Source organism: Macrosteles quadrilineatus, unplaced genomic scaffold (assembly GCF_028750875.1).
Source record: "Macrosteles quadrilineatus isolate MER2022 unplaced genomic scaffold, UCM_ALF_1.0 Scaffold_4__1_contigs__length_99947679, whole genome shotgun sequence".
NCBI lineage: Eukaryota > Metazoa > Arthropoda > Insecta > Hemiptera > Cicadellidae > Macrosteles > Macrosteles quadrilineatus.
The window spans coordinates 44,760,100-44,778,711 of record NW_026542597.1 but is presented as its reverse complement, the minus strand read 5'-3'; the positions used below and the strand labels follow the sequence as shown (position 1 = coordinate 44,778,711).

The 18,612-nt window shown below is 32.7% G+C and overlaps 1 protein-coding gene across 7 annotated transcripts; it reads left to right on the top strand.

Annotated features, from left to right (window-relative positions):
• Positions 1 to 493: 493 nt before the first annotated feature.
• LOC128993483 (5' exonuclease Apollo-like) lies at positions 494 to 14,029 on the top strand. 7 transcript variants are annotated; one of them, XM_054417416.1, is made up of 11 exons: positions 508 to 603; positions 1,782 to 1,939; positions 2,747 to 2,849; positions 3,874 to 3,999; positions 5,254 to 5,364; positions 5,895 to 6,030; positions 7,667 to 7,758; positions 9,042 to 9,139; positions 10,148 to 10,229; positions 10,656 to 10,777; positions 11,765 to 14,029. In XM_054417416.1, exons 4-11 carry the CDS (start codon positions 3,940 to 3,942, stop codon positions 12,240 to 12,242), a joined length of 1,179 nt encoding a protein of 392 aa, XP_054273391.1. In that variant the 5' UTR covers positions 508 to 603; positions 1,782 to 1,939; positions 2,747 to 2,849; positions 3,874 to 3,939; the 3' UTR covers positions 12,243 to 14,029. The 7 variants fall into 7 exon arrangements, with proteins under 7 accessions (XP_054273397.1, XP_054273391.1, XP_054273392.1 ...); XM_054417418.1 differs by having other exon boundaries at positions 517 to 589; XM_054417417.1 differs by lacking the exon at positions 2,747 to 2,849.
• The last annotated feature ends 4,583 nt before the right edge of the window (positions 14,030 to 18,612 follow it).

Genomic DNA, 18,612 nt, shown 5'->3' with positions numbered 1-18,612 from the left:
ATTTGTGCAACTATTACTATCTTGTTTCCTGTCATTTCAAAATGTGAATGTTTTTCATTGTAAAGTGGCTATGCCGTTGGGAAATAAATAAATAAATAAAACGTGCCCCTAGTCATCACTATGACGTCAGTTATGGAACGTTCTCTAAGCCTTGCGGGAACTCGACCCATTATATATTATGGCCCATGGCCGATTGGGTACCTTTTTGAAGTACCATCGGCCATAAAATGATCCAGTATTTGACATAAATAATTTAGCTAATAACCATGGCGTTGACTTATGTTAAGCTTGGATGTGAAGCAAAAGATTAAAATCCATGTTTTAGCCCCTATTAACATCAACCGGTACCGCGTGTCCGATATGCCATGGCCGCTTAAAGGTGGCCGTGGATAGGCCCGTTAATATTTTTTGTTAGGTTGGTCTTTTGTTACAGTTTTCTGAAATCCTTTTTCGATTTCGTTTTCATTCTGTTTCTGCTAACGTAACCTCACTGAACCAAGTTGTATTTTTTTTTTGTATATTGTACTGTTTACAAACACGATCACTAAATAATTAAAACGTCTTATTCTTCATTGGAAATGTTTAAATAGTGAGTTATTATATGTGAGTAAGCTTTAGAGAATGATAAAACTTAGTTTAGGCTCGTAAATTATTATTGTACAATGATTTCTGTCACTGACATGTTGCGCAAAAAGTTGGTTAGGACCACGATTACTAGAAAAATACGTAGCCTAGGCTACATTTGATTTTAACAAAATAAAATTCTCTATGGTAAATTAAAAACAAAAGAAACTTATTTTCAAAAAGTAAGTTAACTGGGTAAGTTTCGGGTACAGTTTCTTAACTGGGCCATGCTAATATTGATTGAAACTAGGCCTATCATTCGATTAGTAGGCCTAAACCTACATTCAATTTTTTCATGATCAGTAAGTTTGGTTAGTTAGGTTAGGTTATGACAGTTTCATTTTATAATTGATGTATTTAAAAATATCTATTAGCCCATTAACCAATATTTTCAATTCAATAGTTTCATTTGATATTAGCATAGCTCAGTTAAGAAACTGTAAGTTACCCAAAACTGGGCTATGAAATCTGCGGCAAAATGTCCTGGCATTTTAGCAAATGATTTGCTAGCAAATCTAACAGGCAGATACAGGGTAAGGCCTAACCCCAATTTAAAATAGGCCTACCTTCTATTTAAATTGATGGGAATAGACTTTCTTATTTATTTCCCCTCCTTGTGTTAAGTTAGTTAGTCTTTATTTAGCTCATACTTATGTATGGAGGTTTGGTTCATAAAAAAAACGAGCCTAGGTACGGTTGGATTTTGTTAACTAGAAGCGGTTGTGGATAGACAATCTGTGTGTGAAGCTTAGCAGGGTCATATACCTTCTGAGACGCCTAAAATTGGACACTCCTTCTGAGTTTGTCAGGCTAGCATTTTTTGTTTTTTTCCAGTCCCACATACTCTACGGCACTAGGCTGTGGGGTCACTCACCAAGGGTGTATACAATTCTTCTGTTGCAAAAGCGAGCGCTGAGGGTGCTGTGTGGATCTCATCATCTTGCACACTGCAGGCCTCTATTTAAGGCTTGTCAGATTCTGACTGTATACAATGTAGCCTATTTATATTTCAGTGTCTTGTAGCGATTTAATCAAATGAGCATGTTTATATTCTCAACTCAAAAGTGCACAACTATTCCACTAGAACTTGTGTCAATTTGCATGTATCTAGATGCAGGCTTGACAAAGTAGCCTACTGAAATGTTTTCCTGTTGCAGGTATCAGATTTTATAATAGAATACCAATTCAGGTAAGACCGCTGCCAAGTAAAAAAATTGCTGAAATCATTAAAAACTGGCTTCTAAAAAACCCATTCTATAGCCTAAGTGAGTAAATGAAGCAGATTTCTCACCAATGACGATTGGACTTGAATAAAGTGATTATAGCAGCCTGTTCTTGCATGTCGTGTTTGGTATCAATCTGTTTTACTTATTTTTATATATATTTTATTGTTTTCTGCATGATGTTTGTGCATGTTTTTATTTCATTATTATGGACTGACTATTGTACGTCAAGAGGACCCAAGAGGATTATAATTTGTGACCTAGCCTATCACTTAAATGTTGAATGGCCCAATAAAATTTTGATTTTGTTTTTTTAGGCCTATTGTGGACTACCTTTGTCAATAAACTTTATTGATTGCAGTGTAATCATATACATTTCACAAAAAGATAATATGTTACATGTTTTTTGTCATTTTTAAACCTCTCCCTCCCGGTAATGTAATGAGATACCTATTTTCTTAAACAAGTTTGTGGGGTATGAAATTTTGGTAACATTTTCTCCTGAATTCAAAAAATGGTTTAAATTTGGTTTTGACGTACCTAGAGGCCCTACCCTAATGTTATTAATAAAAAAATACCCCCTAATAATTTTAGAGGGTTTTGACGCTCCTAAAGGCGGCAGTCAGAATCTTGGTAGGTAGGCCTACTGATTTTCTAGACCACTGCAAATCCATCTTTATTTCTGAATCTGTTATAACAGTGTACAGTTTATATATTTACCAATCTCTTCTGTGTACTAAGCAGGAGTCAAGCTCTCTCGAACTCCAAAGTGATAACTTATCCACCCTCACAATACTAGGAGGAAGGTCGACTTGAATGTACCCTATGTTAGATTAAGAAAGGTCTAGCTAGCTATTGTATACAGAGATATAAGTTTTTTACCAAACTCCCTTGTACAGCTCGGAACCTGCCGGAAGCAAAATTCAAAAAGGGGATAGAATCTCTTCTGTTGGCAATCCGTTTTACTCATTCAAAGAGTTTTTTGAAATTTCACCTGGCCAAGTAAGTAATTTTTTTTAGTCAATGAGTGCCAATGTGTGATGATAAATAAGTTTTGTTTTTGTTTTTTAATTCTCTGCTGCAGGCTTAGGCTAAGATTTTGATGTATTAACGTTTTCTTGTACTGTAATGGGGATAACGTATTGGTAAAAGTTATTAATTTGTCAAATATTTCCACAATACAAAATTCTAAATTATATTTGCCTCGGGTAAACCCACAGAGAAGGTTCGACCCATATGGTGACACTACTGATAAGTTTCTTTGTACACTGGCCACAAGTACTGGATAAAGTGGCCAGTTAATTTCCAAGCCAATTTTGTATCCATTGTGTGTTTTTATTAGAGGAAATAAAATTTCATTATTTTCATTTAGGAGTATTAATAGACAATAACAATGAAGAATTAGAAATAATAAGCAGGTTAAATTCAGCTAACAGAGCCCTTTATGCATGTAATTTATGCATGTAAATTGTTAAGCTCAAAATTACTATCCCAACACCAAATTACTTATTTATACAACAATTTTAAGACCGGTTATACTGTATGGATCAGAAATGTGGGTAACAAGCAAAAAGACAGAAAAAAATAATAACATTTGAAAAAAAAGTCCTTAGAAAGATATTTGGCCCGACGCTCGAGGATGGAGGAGAAGACATAACACCGAGATTAGGGAGCGCTACAAAGACCCAGACATCGTAGCGGAAGTCAAAAAGTGGTCGGTTGAGATGGTTTGGGCATAGCCTACTATAAGAAGAGAGAAAAACTCTGCAGTGAGGAACATACTTGATAGAAAACCCGAAGACAGAAGACAACCAGGACGGCCTAAGCTAAGATCAAGTTTAAAAAGATATTAGAAGATTGGGAAGTAGTGAAAATGAAGCTCAAGAAAGAAACACCTGGAGGCAGTGCGTGGGGTACCAGTGGCCACTCCACTCCAGTAAGTAAGTAAGCCAAATTGGATGTATCAAGCAAGTCTTTGTATTCTACAGTTTAAATGTTTTGTAATTATTGATTTTATTGTTTTCAGTTCTTAAAAATTGAAGATCTTTAAGACAAGAGAGAAGTTTTCTCCACGTTTTTGACCATACTCACCATGTATGGAAAAGTTATTGGAAAATCAATTTCAGTAGATTGTTTTGAAGAGGTCACCAAGGTAAATTAAGTATTTTCAATAGGCTATTATAAGTATTAAATAGTCATATTTATTCATCAACTTCTTGTAGAGGGATGAAATCAGCTACGGCCAGTCTGAATAGGCCAATCATTTTAAATGTATTTACAATAGGTAGTTTATTTACCCATATAACACTTAAAAGGCAATGAGGGGACCCGTGCTCAAATTACACATTTTAATTAATCAATTATCGAAAAAGTATTTAAAATCTATGTTTATAAACGGTTTTGTTTCTTGTTTACATTCTGATAATGGTTTAAACACTCAATGAAACAAACAGCTGTTAAACTACAATTCAAATTTTTTTGTAACCTAAAGAAAGTTGCTCAGCATAATAGGCAAATCTTTAAAAGTGGACTTTTTAAATAAATCAAGGGAGCAAAGCCCTAAAGGAAATTACCTTCTTAGTTACCATTTGTCACTCTCTGCTAGTTCATAAGTATATATTTATTTATATACTTATTTTATTTTAATTATATAGATAGATATTTTAATAAAATGATTCGTAGTAGAATATCAAAAGTTTAATGAAAGGTATTTTCCAATCTTTATAATCCAATTTATTACAACGCCTGTGATTTTAAACATGTGACAACAACACACATGTCAAGTAACTGTTATAGTTCGGCCGCTTAGAAAGCAACCTCCTCCAGCATTGGTTTAGCATTAGCGCGCAGGTCGTTTTCTAAGCGGCCGAACTATAAATCTTATAGGCTTACTTTGATAAACAGCTCAACATTTGGGTTTTGCCATTGTGGCCCTTTACCTTTGTATGTAGTCTACATTATGACACCACATTACACTTTGTGGATTGCGTTTTGGTGGGTAGGTTTCTCACAGGAAGACCATGAAGAAAAAAAGGGTTTCACAGCATTTTTACTTTCCATAACACTTTTTTTGCACTTTACCCTCATTCATAGTATAAGGGCCATGACCTACAGTCATCGTATGTGTCTCTTGATAAAAAAATGTCACTGACCTTATCTCACACGGAAAATTAAATAATTTGAAATATTCAAAAAGAAACAGCGAAGCATACACTTCAGCTACAGGGCTGCAAATGGTGTCATTCTGTTCACAAACTATCCCAGTAAGGGACAAGAAGCCTCCGTACAAGTAAACAAACTTTGGTGCTGTACGCAAAAACCGACCTTACTTAAAAAATGGCCCTCGCAGATATTGAATTGTTTATTTGCAGCCTGCAATATTGTAACTTTCAATTATTGTTTTCAGAATGGAATCTACTTCTTGACCTCTGGTCATCTCAATTCTCCATTACCACCACATGTTGACAGAGTGTACACTTCCACCCATAATGCTTGGTTATTACAGACAAAGTGCAAGGTAACCGACTGAATTGATTTACAGTGTTTTATTTATCTCTCATATTTGTGGTTATTCCGAATCATAAATTTACACAAAGTGAAGATACGTTCATTAATTTAAACTTCTTCCTCACAAATAAATGCCAACGTATTACTGTTCCATAATATTTGTAAATAAGTAGAGTGGGAAGATACGAAAAATATTTTTAACTTCACGATGCTTAAAGACATGTGCTAAAGGATGTTTCCTCATGCTAAACACACACTATCAGACATTTGATTTGTTGTATGTTTGTTGTTTTTAAACTTACGCCAATACAATATAATAAACATGGGACTTTCAGTTATACTGTACTTTCTTTATTGGGAGTTTTGTACTTTTTCACATCAAATTGATAGCAAAGTTTAATTAAATAATCTCAGTAGTAAATATAGTACTTTATTTTTATGAGAAATTATTTTTGCTATCTGCTATCAAAGTCTTTGTTACTTTCTTCCCTAAAGAAATTTAGAGAAATCATGTTGGCTGATGAATAGGATTTTTTTCAGGTAGATGCTGGTAAAATTGTTAGTATGCCTGTAAATCAACGGTTTTTAATTCAAGACAAAATTAAAAACCTAGATTTCTATGTCACTTTGTTGGACGCCAAGCAGAAGCCTGGAGCAGTAATGTTTCTGTTTGAGGGTAAGATAAAAAAGATTATTTCCTAACAATTATTTGAAAACATGCAGTGTATGCTGTTCAGGATCAACAACACAAGGGTTTAAAAAAATTTAATTGTTTTGTCTGGGTACATACTTCATATTTTTAATAATGATTTTTTATTACCAATAGACATTTTTGAAAAATTTATGTTTTTCAAAAATGTTTCATAAAACGTTTCATAATATTTTCTTATGAAACGTGAAACATAATAAAACAAAATGTAACAACAACTATAAATTATAATTTTTTTTTAAATAATCATTGTATTTTTTACTTTGCAATATTATGAAATGGTATTTTGGACATGCAAAGTAAGACTTTAAAAAGGCTCATTAGTAGTAATTTTATTTTTTTTAAGTACCTCTGTTGTTTAAAAAGGCTTATACTATATTCATTCAATACAGGGGCGAATATAAGGGGGGCCCAGGCACCCCCTCCCCAAAATAATGGATATGAAGAAAAATAAGTATTATAATATGACAATATAAAATAGGTTACGTACCTTTACGTCGTCAATCCTAGGTTAGTCTTTTTAGCGACTAGTTTCGAAACTGACGTTTCATTTTCAAGCCTTGTCAAACATAAAATTATAAAATAAGCCGAGTCGGTAGTTGAGTCGTGTTCGTCGTGCGTGTAATGGCCGGCCGCGCGTCTTTCTGTATATTAATGTATTTGTGCGTGTTAAATGTTATATTTGTGTACTTTGACGACGACATTATGTTCAAGTAATTTTATGTTTGACAAGGCTTGAAAATGAAACGTCAGTTTCGAAACTAGTCGCTAAAAAGACTAACCTAGGATTGACGACGTAAAGGTACGTAACCTATTTTATATTGTCTTAAATCAATCCTGGAGGCAATGCTGAATAAATTATAATATGAATTATTTATCATGAATCATGCACGAAGTCATCGCCGTTGCAGGCAGGAATAGTTTGGGTTGATTCGGACCGACTCAGGCTCTTGCCTGCCATCCGGCTATTTGCGCTAGCAGCAGTGACCGCTAGAGACCAGCAAATCTACCGGTGACAAGGGAGGGGAGTAATGAGAGAGAGAGAGATAATAAGAGTTCAGTCAGTTCACTAGTTCAGTAGTAGCCATTGTTATTTACATCTGTTTGACATATGTCGTAGGTACATCTGTGTATAGTCAATGGTTATGCTGAAATGTTAACGTGCAGTTCGCACTTGATCAGTATAATAAATTAATTTGTAATATTTATTGTTAGAGAATATGACAATCATAATCATGGTTTTGACTCTGTAGGTTCGGATAAGTATTAACATGGGATGACATACTGTTAAATCTCGACCAATGTTTAGATTTAGTAATTGAGGTATTTTCTTCCTATGGACATTAGATTAACAATAGATACATTTTTTGGATTTAATGGAATTGTATATTGATACAGCATGATCTTGGTAAAGTAAAAGTCACATTTAGCACAAATTACCATTGCAAAACTGAGATAAAGTATCATGGTGTGTCAACTTGAAATTACTTAACCTAGCCTTAAATTAATCTCCCCCCCCCCAAAAAAAAATGTCTATATTCGCCACTGATTCAATATGCAGTCTATTTCTAATAATGACAATTTTACTTGTGGTATTTTGTAGGCAAAGAGATAGGCAACATCCTGTACGCTGGCAAGTGTTGCTACAGCGACACCTTTTTTGGCAAACCTCTTATCAACTTTCTCAAAGTTAAGGTAACTATCAATACAATATTTAAAAATAACTTATTGATTAGCATTTTACCATAGGTTGGTGTCTTTACACAAATATGAATTCCCACACCTGGTTTGCTTGGTTAAAACGAAACAGTGTTGAGACTTGAGATAAAAACAATCTTATATCAGGACCGTTTTCACAAGAGAATTATTTTCAGTATGCCGCTTTATGCATAGTAAATTGGGTTTTTTTACTTCCACAGTTACTCACTAGTAGGTATAAATAGGTTGAACTCGGTTTATAAAGTTTTGTGCGTAAAACCCAAGTTACCTATAATAGCCGTGAGATATCATTACTGTCAGAACCCAACACCTATGTATTTTAAATTTTTGGTATGACACCTTCATAACTCGAACCTCGCTTACTCGAAAAACTCGATAATACACCCTTCAGGTTTGAGATATTGAGGTCCTACTGTACTTCCATTTATATGTTAATTTTGTCCTTGGTCTCTCCTACTGAAACATTAAACATATAGATTTCTTCTTCCTATTGTGTTATTTGGGCGGAAAAAGGATAAATATTGATTTCAATCATTAATAAGGATGTATATGATTTTAGATATATATTTACAGTTGTTTTAATGAGGCAATACTTTATCAGGTAGATATTTTATTACTTGTAAAGGAAGACAGCTTTGCATTAAATCAAAAGCAAATCTCAAAGTGAATCCTCTGAACCTAAAGAAGAAATGGTTCTGGGTCCTCTTTCAATTGGTTGAATCAACAATATAAACTTTTAATTCACATTTAGTATTCAAATTCAACTGTTTATGTAAGTTTTCCCTTTTAATATTGTTTGTTAAAAATCCACGTTTTAAGTTATAAGTAACCTTACCATTTTAACCATTATTAATAGGCACATGTCAATCAGAGTAGTGTATGAAAGTTTTGACCAAATGAGGTTGTTATTTAAAATCTTCATGAGTATTTCACAGTTTTTGTTTAGCCTACCTTGAGTGTTAGGTTACATTTTACCTTGGTTTAAGGGTTGTTAACAGGTTAATCACAATAATAAATTGCAAATCAATTATTTAACTAAGTTGTTTAATTACTATACTGTTTACAGTTTCACTGGAAAAAGCTCATACTAAATGTTCTATGAACGTAAGTTGGAATGAAAACTGATTTCCTTTGCATATTCTGTGTAATGAAAATTATACTTGGATTTAAACCTTAGAATCATTTTTATAAGATTCAGAATTATATTTTAATGTGAAATTCTTTGTCTTTTTCACTGCATCATTTTCGGTTTTTTTCAGTTGGTAGACTATCTTTATGTCCACGCGCCATACGAAGACCGTCAGTCTCATTCGAAGACAGTTTCTGAGGCTGTTGATGATATTGTGAATACTATAAGGTATAGGAATTACATTTAATAGATATTGGCATAGAAATTTAAATTTACATTTTTTATAAATTTAATTTTAATTCATTAATCAATGTACTTGGAGTCCTTGGAGCCTAGACGTTCTATCTCGTAAAACAATTAAAAAACTAGAAGTAAAATTTATAATCCCACAGTATACTAGATACTTAATTTAAAACAATCTGGTGTTTGAAAAAAATTTTTGAGATGGTGAATAATAACTCTTCAGCGGCTGTTTGAAATTGACATTGTGCTCTTATGGCGGGCAAATCCAAGATGGCCATTTAGCTTCCATGGACTCCTTTGGGAAACAACTCAAAACTACTAAGAACATTTCTAGTCTAAATTTAAGTATACTAGATATTTAAATTATAATCACTTTGGTGTTTGAAAAAAATATTTTTTGATGATAAATAACTCTTTACTTAGCTATTTGAAATCATTCAAGTTGGCCGCTAGCCTCCAAGGACTCTTAATTTTGAGTTCAAATAATACTTGTGATAGCAACACTGCTCTCCAAAACATCCTGATAACTCTTAGAATCAAATGTAAGTCGTTGAAGTCTTAAAATTTTCCCATGCCCAAAGATTAAATTATAATAATAGAATTGGTGAGTCGGTGGCTCATTCAATAGCATGGCAAACCTATCAAGCAATGTTGGAGCATCCCTCAATCCCAGTGCTGCCTCCAATATTTATGAGTAGTGTACTGGCTTATTGCCCTGCTTGTTACATCCAAAGCACACACCCAAGGTTCATGTGGACGGGTAAATGCAATGGTAATAAGAGGAAAAAAACTCTTAAATAACTAGCATTGTAGCGTACAACTAGCAGTTTGAAAATATGCAGGATGTTAAAGAACATTTGTTCAAAATCGTATAGCTCCAATGTGTACATAAGTGCTCTACTACATGTTACTATTTATTATTCTATTGTAATAAACTATTATCATGTTGTGCATTACCGAATTATTACATTTTAATTTTTTCCCTAATTTTAGGTGGAACTCAAACTGTAAAATCATCATAAGTGAACCCTTCTTCAGAGAAGATATATTAACAAGTTTGAAATTTAGGTTACGGGTAAGTTTTACTTATTGAATACAACTTAGAACAAAAACTCTCAATAATGAACTAAGTAAAATTTCTTTATAATGAAAATTTCTGTAGGGAGATGTCAATATTAAATTAGGAGGTTTTCATTTGATAATAATCCTATTGATTGTTTAACCTACAATTTCATTATTTTGACAATAAATAAATCATAGTACCTTAGATAGCGCCATATTTCAATCATAGAACCTTAGATTGCGCCATATTTCAATCAGAATAGTACCTTAGATCGCACCATATTTCAATCATAGTATCTTAGATCGCGCCATATTTCAATCATAGTATCAAATGTCCTTTTGTCATTCTTTACACCAATGTGAATTGCTTTCAACTACCTGTTTTTTGAGTATATTTAGCTAGATTTTACTCTATTATAATATTCTCTTTTCTCCCTAGAAACCGATCAGTGTGTCTGAGCCCATAATGAGACATTTAGAAGAGCTCGGGAAAGGTTCAGACTTTCAACTGGACCAGTCTACAGCACAGGTTTTAGTTACTCACAAATCCATCGGGAAGGTGTAAGTAGAATTAGTAACGCTATTGAACATTATTATTTACATTTATTTTTGTTTTATATAGTAATGGTGTGCGAAGCAGCAATAATTTTTCTATTTGATACAACAATTTGATTAGAAAAAATTTTTTTATCGATGAATTTTGATTTTAAAACTTAAGTATGTTTTGGTGTGAACAAATGAAAAACTTTATATTGTTTCAATGAAACTTTTAATTGGTTCACAAGAAGAGGATAGAAACAGATCTACAAACTATTAGACTAACTCTTTATTGACTAAGTTTACTCAAAAAGTTTTAGACAAGTTTAAAGAGTTGTTTTAAAAGTGTTTTGTATAAAAAAAATCATAAAGTCAAGACTTTGGGGTGTTTAAAGAGGGCTGGTATCAATTTAATTTAGTAGATCTATTTGTAGATTATAAGCAATTCATGCCCATCGAGAAAGGAATAACAGGAGGTATTCTCCAAAAAGGAACTCGTTTTAGTGAGGTAATGTAAAAGAACAAATACATTGATAATGCATCCCAGGATGTTGATGTGACTAACGATGACTCAGAATCTAATTATTTAATGTACTACTGTGATATAAATCACTTATATGACAACGCAATGTCTCAGCGTATGCCTTATAATAGGCCCCTTCCTGCATGAGTTGAACCGTTATTTTGATTAACATAGAATCAAATTGCGATTGTATGCATTTCAGATCATTATCTATGCATCGCACACCCCTAATTTGTAGGAAACACATTTTGATGAATTGCAAAATTATAAAAATGTTAGCTATTAATGTATACAAGCAAAGTAACCTATTAAGAGTACCTTTAGAATTACATTTTCTAGTGTCTACGTCAATGGAATTTTTTTAACAAACAAATCAAACCTGTACAGGCTCAATTATGAAAACTACTTCTTGTACCAAATATTTAGTACTCAACTGTGAACATAATTGATTTATTTGTCAAAGTTGACACCAGTATTGTTCTACACAGGACTCGTTTCAAGCAGCCAGTATTCAAGATCGTTATAGTTCCTTGTCCGATGAATCTCTCAAAAGAAGAGGTCGAGTTCAAGGTTTCCAGATTAGAGGCAAGGGGTTACTATGTGATATTCTATCGGAATCACTGCTCTCAACAGGAACTGGTCACTCTAACTCGGTGTATCAACGCAAAGCACACCGTACTCATTCGACCCACACCGCTGTTTATGCATCCTGCAGAGCAGCCTATGAACGTTACGTATTGGACTCGCCACGGTAGTATTTGTCAAATACTTGATTTTCTGGACAGTTTTGACAGACAAAAAACAAAAAAATCACCTCATAATGAAGTGAATATTCTAGAAAGGTCTTGTGTGGCAACAGACGTAAAGGCTCGGGAAGCAAAACCGCCAGAGGCATTCATCCTCATTGAGAGTGACCTAGAGTCAAATGCCTCTCGAGATGAACGGGTTACCTCTCAAAAGGCATAAGTTATTTTGTTATTTATATAGTTATACCTTAAGGAAGAAGGAATAGATACACAACTACTTACTCAAGAAAATAGTTCCAGGTAGATATTACACAAAACATTCACAAGCCTTCTTAAGCTTCTTTGTATGGGTAAATTATCAATTTAATCGTGTTCTAAACTTTTTGTGTACTTTCAACTGTCTTAAACTCTTGGGTATCATAGTTGTGTATCCAGCTCTTCTTCATAACTTATTTCTGAACTACTTTCCTCAAAAAATTAAAATAGAGTCACTTTGTTTTGTATAGTTTTGTGGAAAGGGGTAGAGATCAGCTAGTTCACCTAAGAAACTTGAGTATGGGCCTAAGAAATGCATTGAGGACAGTCACACAAAATAATACTATTAATTAGTCCTAGTACAGGAAGTAGATCTGCCATGGGCAAAACAAGAGACGGCAGGAAAGAAAAAAATAGCTGTTTTATGATGTAGGCATGTTTCTGAGAAAAATATGAGTAATTACACTAGATTTGTTGTGGAACATCATGTACAATAAACCCATCTATCCTGCATCCCCACCCTAGACGTCCTGTCAAACTTACTAGGGCACTCTTGTCTACTTTAATCTTTATGTTAATGGGAAAAATTGGTAATCCTCGGTGTTGTAAAATCTAGTCACTGATAGTATTGCATAATATAAATTTTTTGAGTTGTTGGCTGGCCCAAAGATCTACAATGATCTCCCCTTGGACCTAAAACAGCTGGGGGTCCTGGCTTTTAAAAGAAACTTAAAAAATGTATTAATATTGTAAAATAGCTGTATATATATTTAATATTTGTACTTTTATCACACAATGTCTTTTATTATAATAGTATTCTATTTTTAGTTAGTATTTGAGCTGAAATTATTCTGTAAAACAGTTAAATTGTACTAAGAGATGCTCTGAAATAAAAGCATTTTTGTTTATTTATTTATGTACTTACGTAATTGCATATGTATTTTTAGATTTAGGCCATCATGGGGCTTAAAGCTAGCGGCGACACTAGAACGCACAATCTTTGGTACTGATAAGACAATACTTCTCAGTGACTTAAACATGAAATGATCGGGCATACAACATTTTTGCTGTAACGATTTTGCCTGCTCCCAAAATATATACTGATTCACTATGAATTTAATCATTGCCTTGCAGCAAGGTGCAAAATAAAAGGAAACTATATTTTAGTTTTATTTCTGTGACTTTTGGGATCTTATAATGAAAATCCGTTACTTTCCGTGACCCCCTAGTAAAATCAGTGACCGGTAGATACCCTGTAACAGCTGGTTTCAAACTGTCATTAAAATATTAACGTTAAAAGTTGTTTACAAAAATATAGATCGTTGGTATTACACATTTAATTAATTTAATTTTTTCACCAGATGTAGTTGTTTTATCGTAAAGGATTTAGCGTTCTTTAAGTTATCTATAAGTTTTTTTATTTTCCCAAATGGCTGTCAGTAGAAACCAAAATCAATTTATACCCTACAATAATCATCCCAGTAACTCTGTAATGTTTAGAAACTTGGGCACTGACGAAGAAAAAACAATTTGGAAATCTGCCATGAATTTTGTCAAAATCTAACTTGATATGTAAACCAGTTGTATTGAATTGTACAGTTTTACAGTTTCAACTTACTACTTGAACCCTGTGCGAAGGTCAGGCCCCCAACTAGTTAATCCTATATATTAATAGGCAAGCACGTTTCTGGAAAACCTTTTTTCTCAGCTTGTGTGCATTGCAGGGAAAATCTACACTTAGGGTGACGAGCACCAAACAGGAGAAAGTCAAACTAATATAGTATATAACTAAAGTAGTAGGAAAATAGTGACTTCATTTGCTACATACACTATTTTAGTATTCTAACTTCAGGAGTGTTTTACGCCAGGAGTATTGTAGATTACTCTTCAGAGAAAATTTAAGGTTGGTGTGCACCAGTGTATAGTTGTGTACTAAACTAGTAAGTTAATGATAAATTTGTGCTAAAATATACTCCTACCCCCTAGTAGGTGTAAGTTATGGAGTATTTTGTTTTAAATAGGGTTAACCATGTATATTGTTTTCAGTAGATTATTTTTTTATGTTAACCATGGATTATGCTGAATAGGCCTACATAGACTATTTATTGAATGCACCAAATGCAGTACGGTTCGTGATAAGAGAGACCCTATTGAAATATTAATTACCTATTACTGTAATTTTTAATTAGTAAAACAAAAATAAACAAAAAAGTAGAAACTAATTTATACATGAAATACTTTTTTAAAATACCACGTTTTTAAACGCCCTAAAAAGTAGAAAATAATTTTAAATATATGGAGAGAATAAATAATACTTGTAAGATTTAAAACAAAAAACGTGGGGCGCATGTAATAGATAATAATAAAGAGGGGTAGCTGTCGATTTGAAACAAATAAATTAACACAGTACATCGTGTATGTATGATTTACATCTCTATTTCCTAATTGAGGTTAAAAATAGCTAATAATAATTCAATCTGTGAAGATAATCGTAAATTAGATATTGCATGTGCCCTACGTTTATCGTTTTAGACCTTACAAGGATTTATTCTCTCCGCATATTTATAAATTAATATTTAAATATTAATTTTATAATCAAATTTATAAAAATAAATATAAAAAAGATAAAATTAAATGAAAATGAAATAATTAAACAAATTAACTATTTGAACACGGAGGTTTTAACAATAAAAACCAATTTTCAACACAAAACTCTTGAAGCTTAATACTAATTTGCACTAAACACAAATAAATATTGCAGTATTTCTATATTTTGAGGTAATGTACTGCGTGGGACTGCACAACTAACAGAGTATTCACAGAAACTACAGAAGTTTTAACTAAAGAAGCATCCTGTACTTGAGCTCTCCAAACAAATCTCCAGTAGTAAAATACTTCTGTAGTTGAATACTTCTTGTGTTTTAACTACAGAAGTTTCACTTACTAATGTAGTATATTTTACTGATTTGGTGCTCGTCACCCTTAGAGAAAGGTATTTTCCTCTAGATGTGCAGAATCCCTGTATAAATCAAAATAACAAAAATAAAACGAAAATGAGTTTGTTTAAAATAAAAATAAAATTAACATGGCCTTATGGTTGCCATGCTGGTGACGAATAACAATGGAATATAAACAGAGAATCAAAGCAAATGGAATAAATTCCAATCACATGTTTTTTTTACTGCAGGGAATGGAAATAGAGAAGTCTGTACATTACATATTTTTGGTTGAGTTTTCGACCACTGGACGACCTCTAGTTTTAAATAAAAGCATATCCTAGCTAAGTCATTATTTAAGGGTTTAAATTTATATGTTTAAAATGTTAACTTATATTAAGTTAATTTTAGATTTTAGATACCCAGCAAAGCTGGTTTGGAATATTCAGAGACAATATTTATCACACAAAAAATTGTTAAAAATTTGTATTTCTTGAATATGAATAAAACTGTCTAAAATATGTCCCAAGTTAGGTGTTGTTATTTATATGCTACTAGCAGAGTACCCGTCCTTCGTACGGGGTTGGCATGTAAGTATAAAGTGACATTAGCGTATGGTTTGACAGCTCCATTTAAGTAATGTTAAATAATGTTTACATTCAGGATAGTGACATCATTATTTTAAATATGATCCTTACCCTCTCTGTTCTAATATTCATGCAGTATTTAAATGAATGTTTGAACCAGCTGTATGGAATTGTGAAATCCAAATTAATTTGACAGTTAGTACTGCTTGTTTACATTTTTAAACTTTGTAGGTTTGTTCTTTGTTGTCATGGATACCATCAATCAAAATTTACTTTGAAATCTCTCACCTCCGATTTTTGAAAGCCCACGGGGCATAGCCCTAGGACAATATTGAAGCGGGAATAGTTCTATATGTATCCTCGGAACTGTAGCTTCATGTGTGTGCAATTTGAGCCCAATAGGTTCAGTAGTTTTTGAGATTAGCTCATACAAACACACACACAGACACCACCTCTTCTTTATAATAGTATAGATAGATAGATAATCATGTATAATTTACAAAATATTTATAAATGTAAAAGTAGTTTGTAAAAACTTAGTTAATTTTGCAACTAAATGTGTATCATTACAAAAGACCTATCAGTGTACTTTCGGAGTTTCAAAGGTGCAATACTAAAGTTGTATATTGAATTGCACTCCAAAAAATATGTTACATGTTGTTATGTAGATTTATTAGTACTAGTGTACCTGTTGCTCAATTTCGAGCAATTTCTAAGTATTACAGGCGTTATTTTAAAACGAATAACAGTCATAATTTCTGATGACTTTCAAAAAGATTTCTGATCTGACTAAAAGATTATGGATTTACATAACAGATCGATATACTGTATTCAATATTTCTTGTAAATATCTTGTCATTTTTCAAAAGCTGGTCTTGTTTTCTAGTGTTTTCTACAAATATAGCCTTACTCATAGGCATTAGGTTGCCCATAATGATTATAAATTAAAAAAAAAACATTATTTCTATTTCTTCTCCTTGGCGGTGTTCTATGACTTTCCTATGTTTCCATAGTTTGCAAATCGGCTGTTTTAATGATTACTAAGAAATGCAGCACAGTATTAATTTAGTTTTTTTTAGTATATCAAATTATCCAGGTTCTCTCGCTTTTTTATTCCATTGTAATATTAACACCAACCCAAATTCAAATAGGCTAGTAGCCTAAATATTTCATTTTCCAAGTTAGAAAATGTTTGTAGCAAACTGTTAAATTAGTAAACTTATTTACTGTTTACAATTAACATGTGTTCTTCTTCTCAGTTTTAATGTCTGGCAACAGCTGGAGTTTCATAATAATGTTTGTTTCCCATGTTAATCTTATGGAGAAATACGAAACTTTAAAGGGCCTCAGGGCCTCACTCTCTAATTATTTCCCTAAAAAGAAAGTTTCCTGCACAACTTCACCTTACGTTCTTTCCAATGACACCAAAAACATGTCAATCGGTTCAGTAGTTTCGGAGGAGTAATTGTCACAAAAAACCTGCTTGCGTATTAAATAAGTACTAGTTGCTCTACCCGTGCTTCGCAACGGGGAAAAATCAGTTCCATAATCATTGAAATAAACTAAGTTTAAGATTAAATAAACCGACCACATAGTTGTGTAAAATATCTTATTCTATTTTTTGGATCAGCTGTCTGAAATAGGCATTTGACAGTTCTGGTTGTTTAGATTTAAATGTCAAAGCAAATGTAAACATTGTTCATTTTCTAATGCTTCCATGGAGACCATTTATTGTTATTTTCTGACAACAGCTTGAGTTTCATAATGATGTTTGTTTCCCATGTTAATCTTATCGAGAAATACGAACCTTTAAAGGGCCCCAGGGCCTCACTCTCAAATTATTTCCCTAAAAAGAAAGTTTCCTGCACAACTTCACGTTACGCTCTTTCCAATGACACCAAAAACATGTCAATCGGTTCAGTGGTTTCGGAGGAGTAATTGTCACAAAAAATCTGCTTGCGTATTAAATAAGTATAGATAGATAGATATATAGATTTGTATAATATGTGAAATGTACAATTTTTAAGAGGAATTAAATCATTTTTCTCCCAACTGCAAACCCAGTTATTTTATTATGCACATGCTGTTTGTGGTCACAACATACGGTAGATTTTCAACGCTTTTGTTTCTACAGTACTTTTATTTTTTAAATGCTTTCTTTGTGTAACCTATTTTATAGGTAAATTGTTGCTTTCGTGTTATGCTTAATACATAGTATGAGGCAATTTCAATACATTTAAATATAAAATGATTTATTGACATGTGTTTTGGAGATTGTATTTGAAATTCTTATCTTCTCAAAATCTATTTTTAATCCATCAAAATGGAGGAACACAATGGAACACACAGGACCCAAAACTAATAAAAGGAAAAAAGGTTGTTCGATGTACTCGCTAGCAGAATATCTTCATCATTTGCCACCCACAGAGTTCAGACTAGTCCATAAGACCAAAGCTAGCTAGAGTGGAATACAAAGTAAACCTATGGAACCCTTTCTGTTAAGTGACGTTTTGGATTATCATCACTCCATTGTAGTCGAGTAAAATCAAGCAAATATTTTGTAATCAACATAAAACAAGGAAAAACAGACAGTTCAATTAGTTTATTAAATGTGTTATCACATGATAAACTCTAACAAATACATTCTATAAAAAAAAAAAAAAATTGGCACTGGAAACTGTACTAGATGTTTCTACAGTATAAACAAATTCCAAAAAAATGTGTGAACAGACATAACTTTTTAGTTTTTATATACAATCGATATAGCAAATCACTCATTGGCTTGAAATTCTTCTAGTGAGGCAGTCAAGAA